Source organism: Dendrobium catenatum, unplaced genomic scaffold, assembly GCF_001605985.2.
Source record: "Dendrobium catenatum unplaced genomic scaffold, ASM160598v2 fragScaff_scaffold_186, whole genome shotgun sequence".
NCBI classification, from domain to species: Eukaryota; Viridiplantae; Streptophyta; class Magnoliopsida; order Asparagales; family Orchidaceae; genus Dendrobium; species Dendrobium catenatum.
The window spans coordinates 143,933-151,791 of NW_021318648.1; the positions used below are offsets into that span (position 1 = coordinate 143,933).

Genomic DNA, 7,859 nt, shown 5'->3' on the forward strand with positions numbered 1-7,859 from the left:
GTAGAAACCGTTTGTAAAAATGAGCCTGATTAGTGTCGACCCATCTACGGCCAGGTCAAATCAAATTCAACCCAAATCCAACCCATTGACCCAAATTGACACCCTTAGGGAGAAGCTGGGCTTTCTTGCTCGATGAAGAGACACAAATGCCTTCTTCATTGTCTAAAACTTCTTCCCTCTATATATAGTGGGCTTGACTGGTGTATGGTAAATTCAAAACTATAAGTGAGAGTTAAAGAGATTGAGCTAAAAGGTCCTAATTTCAGTTAAACAGAAGAAATCCACCTTAATTTTGGTTAAACAGAAGAAATTAACATAGCTAGAGACTAACAAATAATCATAAAAAGTGACATAATTCACTTCTACCAACATTGTACAATCATGAATGGAGAATAGATTCACTGATCAATATCAAATAATCAGGATAAAGTAAAGAAGTTTCATAGATAGCTTCATTGGACAAAACCATTTGGTTATAAATAAAAGGCTCAATTTATAATACACCATCATCATATTCTGTAAGCTAAAATTGTACAGCTAAAAATTTCCTGTCAGCTGAATGAAATTTAGTACAATAACGGTCAGAACAATTTTTCATCTATACATTCGACATTAACCTGCCTTGAGATGTTCAGATAACATTCTACTTTCTAAAACATTTTTCTCTGATTTTGAAAAACTGGGTTGAAAAGTGTATGAGCAATTAGAACCTGGCTTTTGTCACAATTTGTAAGCAATAAACGGAATGCTTTTAGAATGAGTGCATCCTACCCGTTCAAGTTGCTTTGAAGTTTGTGCCCTTATTTGAAGAACTCTAAATGGTAGAACTAATGCTATAAATCATGGAAGAGTCTCCTGATCTGCTCCACCGATGCAGGTAATAATGTGACAGGGCACCGTTTGTACTGCACAAGAGAGCAAGGACAGGGCATCATTTCATTAATAAATCAATGGTGTCCAATTAATCAGCATAGAGGAGACTTGTATGTGTGCAGATTAGGGGTGCAAACGAGTCGAGTCGAGTCGAGTTTAGGCTCTTATTGAGCTTGACTCACGAGCAAAGCCGGTTCAAGCTCGAACTCGAGCTCGTTTACTAAACGAGCTCGAACTCGACTCGTGAGGTCGATAAGCTTGGCTTGCGAGCCCATAAACGAATCGAGCTCGAGCCGGCCTGGCTCACTTACACCCCTAGTGCAAATTGTGATTCTCACCTGCGAGACATACTTAAATATGCATGAATAACAGAACACAAAACCAGAGACAGCCAAGACTGATGGGTTCACCCTTTTCTGGGAGCAGAGAGGACAGATAGTTCTATCAGGAGGCAATGGTATTCCATCATTGGCAACCTGTTAATTTGTAATTACAGTGATTTAGAATGTAATAGTATCCAGATATGAAGAAATACCTCATAAGATCAATGGCATTGGTAAGCACTGGTAAGTTCATATGTGAAGAAAGTAGAATCATAATGCGAACAACTTTTTAGGAGAGATGCGCATAAAGTAAATCTGATTGATTAGAGATTTAAAAAAATATTAAACCATGAGCATGTCTATTTTATGCTCTTCTCAATAGTGATTTGGTGAAAACAAATTTTGTATATAATCTAATATTTGTTAAACATGTTCTTCAAGTTAATCAAATATCAGCAACCATTTGTAATGATTACAAGTTTCACTTAGCTAGCTTTGAATACTTGCTGCTTGCAGACAAGCTCATAATGTATTATTTAGTGCATTAAAGAAGACTACAACAACAAAAACAATATTAAGCCTTTATCCCATCATGTGGGGTCGGATACATGAATATTTTTTCTCCATTATATCCTTTTTCTCCATTCAACAAGACTAAAGTGTACAAATTAAAGTTTCCAAGGCCAATTGAGACTTTGGAAAGTTTTTCTTGTAATCAGGAGTTTTGAGTGTCTCTTGCCCGCTAGAAAAGGCATAGTGGTTGTATTCATCAAGTATGGAAGAAAATAAGTTGTTTGGCTTGATCCCTCAAACACGAGGGGTTGCAGTGGAATTCTAGGAGGTACTTGTCCTAAATGTAAACTAGTTAGGAATCAAACTATGTAAAAATATCTTTGTCCATAACTTTATAGTTAGATTCATTTACTTACACAATTAACTCCTTGATTTGATAATTTAGATATTTATGTGGTGATTTAATATTTATATGCTCCTATACTCTTGTTATGAGTAGATTATAATACTTGTGCTTAAAGTTTTATTGCTTTTATATGTAGCATAGATATTTCTATCACCATCTTGGTTGTTTGAATACAAGCATGGTATTATAACATTGGGGTTTGATGATCTAAGTGCCTCACTAGCTTATGTGATCAAGTAAACATCTTCCTCTTGTTCTTACTAGTTCATTACTCACATAACTAGATCGAATCCATGCACTATATGATACTTGTTTTGTTAAGCTTGAATTCATGCACTATATGCTTCTTGTTTTGTTAAAGATTGAGTGTGACAACATTTAAATTGAGCTTATCCCTTGAAGACTTACATTAACTTAACACCTCAAATATTTACAATTGTATATTTATATGCATGTATGTTTAGATTATTAAATGATATTCAACGTGCTTTCTATGTAGAATTGAATTGAAATGGATTTTACAAATAATTTTAAATGTATCTTGGTTTATCAATGTAAAATTTAGATCTTCATGACACACTAGTCTTGATCATTAATATCCTCTTGGACATCTATCAATCATCCACTATTATTTGATAGTATATATCTTAAATCTTGAAAATTGAGTGATGGCATTCTAAAATCATTAGATTTAAGAAAACATGGTATAATGTTGAGACTGATTACACTCCAATGTATCATGTAAACAATAGTTATGTTGAAAAACCATTAAATACAGTAACAAGATGAACCTGCTCTTATACAAACAAATTTCAAGTTTATAAATTATTTTTATTGCATTCTCATACCAGGTGACTGATGTTCTAACCATGTTATCTGGATATGTTTAAAAAAGAGGTGAAAAGATCAAAATGAAGAAGTTCCAAGGGAAAATTCCAACAAGCTAAAAAATACTGAACCACAATGACATTCCAAAGGGAAAAGAGAATAAAGAGTTACAAATTTCCCTGAAGTGTAAGCAGAAGAGAATAAGGAAGAGAAACTTAGAAAAGTGCAATTTGATATGCCAATTAAACTCTATCAACAAATACATGAAAACATAAAAAAGTACAATTTGATATACCAGACCATGGTGTCATCAAAATACCTTAGGATGGGGTGGTGGGGGAGGTGGGGGATAAACAGTTGGAGCCGACATTCTCTCTTCAGCAGATTGATACCACCATTCCATCATCTGCATTAAACGAAAGTAATTGAGTAAAGGTTAAAGACTGAAACTTATTTGAATTTTGCTCAGCATGCAAATGAACTGAACCATATCAACCAAATACTCAAAGCAGATAAAACATGGAATTGAACATGCAAACACATGAATGAAATGATGAAACGCTAACACTAAGGTTTTGTTTAGGACGGCTTTCTTATTGCTTCTTAAAGCAGCTTTTTAATATAATTTTTTTAATTTTTGTACTAAAAATTTACTTTAAAAAGCAGTAAAAAGGCCGCCCCAAACAAAGCCTAAATGCGTTCGCTGACATAGAAACGCACAATCTCATATGTACCATAATGCAGTGAATTTTTTCAAGATATCCTAGCAATAAGCAAGGCATCACATCAAGCATTCGCATTTCACACGTCGCTAAACACAATCACATCAAGCATACTTGGGGGTCCATCTGTAATGTAAAACTTTCAACGGAATTTTTGAGCCGGCCCATATGATGAACAAGAACAAATAAGCACATGAAGACACATTCACACATAAAACGGTGCATAATTTCAACCAAGTCAAGCACAGCTCCTAGTACGATGGTATCCTACCAGCCCATCTTGTGAATCTAGAGCTATAGATCATCAAAAGATGCCAAACCACAAATAAATTACAGAATTTACACGCAACAGGAACTTCTTTAGCATTATTTATGTGGAAATAAAGGAGAAAGAGAAGGCATCACCTTGAAAAAGAACACAGCAGCAATTAGGCCAGTTTGAGCATAGTCCAGTGTTGTGTATACACAGTTTAGCAGTGCTCTCTGAAATGACTGCAGCAAATAGCATTCAATCAAACAGGCTAAATAGTTGCATACACCGCGGTACATATGAAGCAGTTTTTATGTGAAGCTGTAGATGTTAAGGGTATTAGCAGATGTACCTTCAACCAAGGAGGACCACGAAGCCTCTCCAGTTCACCACTTCTAATCTTTGATAATCTGGATGATGAATCCATCTAACTTGACATTGATCAGGGCACAAAACATCATAAAGGAAACACCATGCCGTCATGCCAAATACATTTTGTCATGTCAAATAAATTTTATTCTGCGCATGCTACTCAGCAAAAAGTTTTTTATATTTGAACACTTAAAATTTAAGGGGGGTTTACATACATACCACTTTATTTCATACTATTTACAGATCTAACATCCCAAACCATTCATATAAAATTTTAATATCAAATATATCACTCCTAGATTTCATTCTTACCATGCATACCACCTTATAAACATTAATATTTCATTCCATGCACCTACCTATATTTGTTCTATAAATGGTATGCATGTAATATTAAAGTTTAAGTGTTAGATATGTAAATAGCATAAAATAAAGTAGTATGTATGTAAATCCCCAAAATTTAAATAATAAACCAGAACAAATGACAAAAAATGACACCATAGAAGTGTAATAATCATGAAGGATTCCCCCAGTAAAAGAAAATGAAGTTATGCAACAAAACTGAATTTCAAATGACAGGACGATGTTTTTGTATAACACAAAGCAATGACAGATAAGAAGCCCTTGTTTATTCACAGCGTTTGAAGCATCATAATTTCAACAACCGTACTAGATAGAATATCTCAATGTGCCACGGCAGCGTATAGGTATAGCAACAAAATTCAAAATTACATACTCCATACCAGTTCTTGTCCTGTAGCACGACATACATGGATGCCAAGAGCATGTAGTCCCAAGGTAAAGAAACCAGTAGCATCCAACAAATATAACAGTTGATAAGCAAATGATAGTCCTGCAGGAGATGCATGAATAGGAGGATTTAGAATCATCCAAGTCCCACAAAGAATGTGCGCTGTTAAGTATTCGAGTGATTTGGATGTGTAGATGCTTAAGCATGTAGCAAGAGACTTTGACCAAAGGCCAGGTCTAGATGGCAAGAAAGACTTCATAATCAGATTTACATATGCACGAAATGTATTAATTTGTTTCTAGAAACTTTCTGTTTCATAAGCTTCTCTTTTTATCATCCATCATAATCCACTTGAATTAGCTTTTGAATCTTTTCGACATCCACTCTTAGGTTTTGTTTGGGACAGCTTTTTGCTGCTTCTTAAAGCAGCTTTCTAGTACAAAAAAAAGCTTTTTGATGTGAAACGTAATGCATGGAAACAAGAACTGCTTGGGGATTTTAATATAAGATTATTAAAGCTTTGCTAGTTATAGAATTAATGCTTACCCAAATTAAGTTCTCGGAATTATCAAGTCGAAATTAAGTAAGGCATGTGGTTACAACTAGATTAATAGGACAATATCAAATTGACAACATAGAATTAGATAGTAATGTTATGGAGAGAACAATAATCCACAATTAACAAATATAACTTTTCACCTTGGGTCTCTCACTCACTCTCTTGTTGGTGGCACTTTTAATGGAGGAAGATTGAGAGCAACCGAGCGATGCCACTAGGAGACAAATGGCGCACAAAGTGTAGTCCGTTGGAGTGGTAGCCGGTGGCGGGTAGTCCATGGGATGACTAGAGGGCATCCAATGTCTTATCCTTTCTTCCTTGATCATCAAAGACGAAGCCGTTGTCGATGTCGGGATCAGCCGTCCATGGATGTGGAGAACTCTCTTCTTGAGTCCTTGAGCTGACCACTTGTTGAAACAAAAGAGGAGAAGAGGGGGGGAGTCGACTATGGTGGGGGCCAAGAGACAAGTGCAGGAAATCTGAAATAAATTTCAGAATTTTGGGCAATTAGGGAAGAATTAATTTGAAAATTCAAATCAAGCCAAAGAGGGAGAGAGGCGGCAAAGGGGAAAGATTTGGGCTGATTTAGTGGAGTTATTAATGTGATTAGGAGAGAGAAAGACGGCCAATGAATGTGGCCGGCCACATGGAGAGAAGAGGGGAATTTGGGAGTAAAGAGGGTGGGGCCCAAGTTTAAGTAGATAAATGAAATAAATCTGAATTTTATTTCAAATTTAATTAAGTATTAAGTAACTTCCCAAGCCTTATAATGAGAGGGAAATCAAATTTGAAATTCAAATTTGACTTAAATTTCATTAATGGGCTCGCTTAATGAAGGGGCACCAATTAGGAAAGTGTTTAATCAAGGGTTTGAAATTCAAATGCTATGGATTAAAGATGGGGAAGGCGGCGGGAAGGGGGGCTGCAGGGCTGGCCGGCGGGAGGTTGGCCGGCGGCGGCTGGATTGGCCGGCGGGAGATGGAGGCAGGGTGGCCAGCGGCTTTGGGCTACTTGGAGTAGGCGGCGGAAAAGACAAGGGGGGGAAAGAAGAGATGGAATTTTCAAGGTTTCGACGACTGCGGATTTACTAACATCGCTTGTCTCCACGTTGACTTTCCACAAGATTAGATAATTCGAAAGCTAGAACTCACTAAGAGATCTAGTTTTCTCCGGCGAACTCACTAAGAGATCGTGGGGGAATGAACTCACAAAGAGAACAAAGAGCCAATTTCATTTCATCCCAAAAACTACTATTACATAAGAAAACGACCATATATATAGGCCTAAAAATGACAAAGAAAACAAAAGACTAAAATGTCCCTTGGGCTACAATAGCGACCAAATACCCATAAGGGCAAAAGCGGAAAAAACTGAAAATAAAATAAACTACTACATAAAATGACTCAAAATAAAACTCATGATCGTGGCCGTCGATCTCCGGCGTCTCCTGATGGTACATGTGTCGAAATCTCTAACGATGTCCTCATCGAGAATTTTTTCAGTTTACAGGATTTCAGCTGCCATCCACATGTTGCATATTAGACGTGCGGTTTTGATAGGAAGTGCTTGTATTCACAAGCAACCTATCCAAAATCGGCGAACCAACAGCAGCCAAATGGCTGTCCACAGCAGGAAAAACAGCAAATTCCTGCTGTTTACAGCAGGAAAACAGCACTTGTTCGGGAAAATACGAGAGAAAACTCAAGAAAAGACTTGTATTCCACTTAAACGATGAATAAAAGAGCAAGATACAATTGATCCTCAATTCGAGAGGAGGATCGATCTCTCCCAAATCTCTAGACGCCGCTAGAGCCCAAAGAAACCTAAATCTACGAGATCTCAATTTTCAGCCAAATTCAAGATGCCCAAACCCTAAGAAAAATAACTATTTAATGCATACAAATCAAAAGAAATTCCCTAAACAGTCCCTACATTCAAATTTCCCTCTCAAAACGCTAAAAAACGCTTCCTAAAATGATCTCTTCGGCTGGTCGGGCCGCTCGATCTCCGCAGGAGGCGGAGATCTCCGCCTAATTTTGCGATCTTGGCCCGTGAACCGGTCCCGCCTGGACCGGCTAGACCGGTTCAGTGGACCGGTCTAACACCGACCCCACGTAGTGGGATAAAGGCTTGATGTTGTTGTTGTTGTTGTTGTTGCAAAAATGAATATTGTAAGAATCCTATTATCTTTAGCAACTAATTGTGGTTGGAGTTTGCAATCATTTGAAGTAAAAAAAAAAAAAAATTACGTGGTGATCGAAA

The 7,859-nt window shown here is 36.9% G+C and overlaps 1 protein-coding gene across 2 annotated transcripts in view; it reads right to left on the minus strand.

Moving 5' to 3' along the window:
- Positions 1-425: 425 nt before the first annotated feature.
- LOC110096289 (peroxisome biogenesis protein 12) overlaps positions 426-7,859 on the minus strand; it is a 15,637-nt gene continuing 8,203 nt past the window's right edge. Inside the window, exons 5-10 of one of the 2 annotated variants that reach the window (XM_020822160.2) lie at positions 5,031-5,140; positions 4,268-4,342; positions 4,071-4,157; positions 3,263-3,349; positions 1,225-1,349; positions 426-905 (exon numbers count right to left, since the gene is read on the minus strand). In XM_020822160.2, the coding sequence (XP_020677819.2) occupies positions 815-905; positions 1,225-1,349; positions 3,263-3,349; positions 4,071-4,157; positions 4,268-4,342; positions 5,031-5,140 (575 nt within the window). In that variant the 3' untranslated portion in view covers positions 426-814. Of the gene's footprint in view, positions 906-1,211; positions 1,350-3,262; positions 3,350-4,070; positions 4,158-4,267; positions 4,343-5,030; positions 5,141-7,859 lie in introns of both variants that reach the window. The other variant, XM_020822161.2, reaches the window with a different exon arrangement.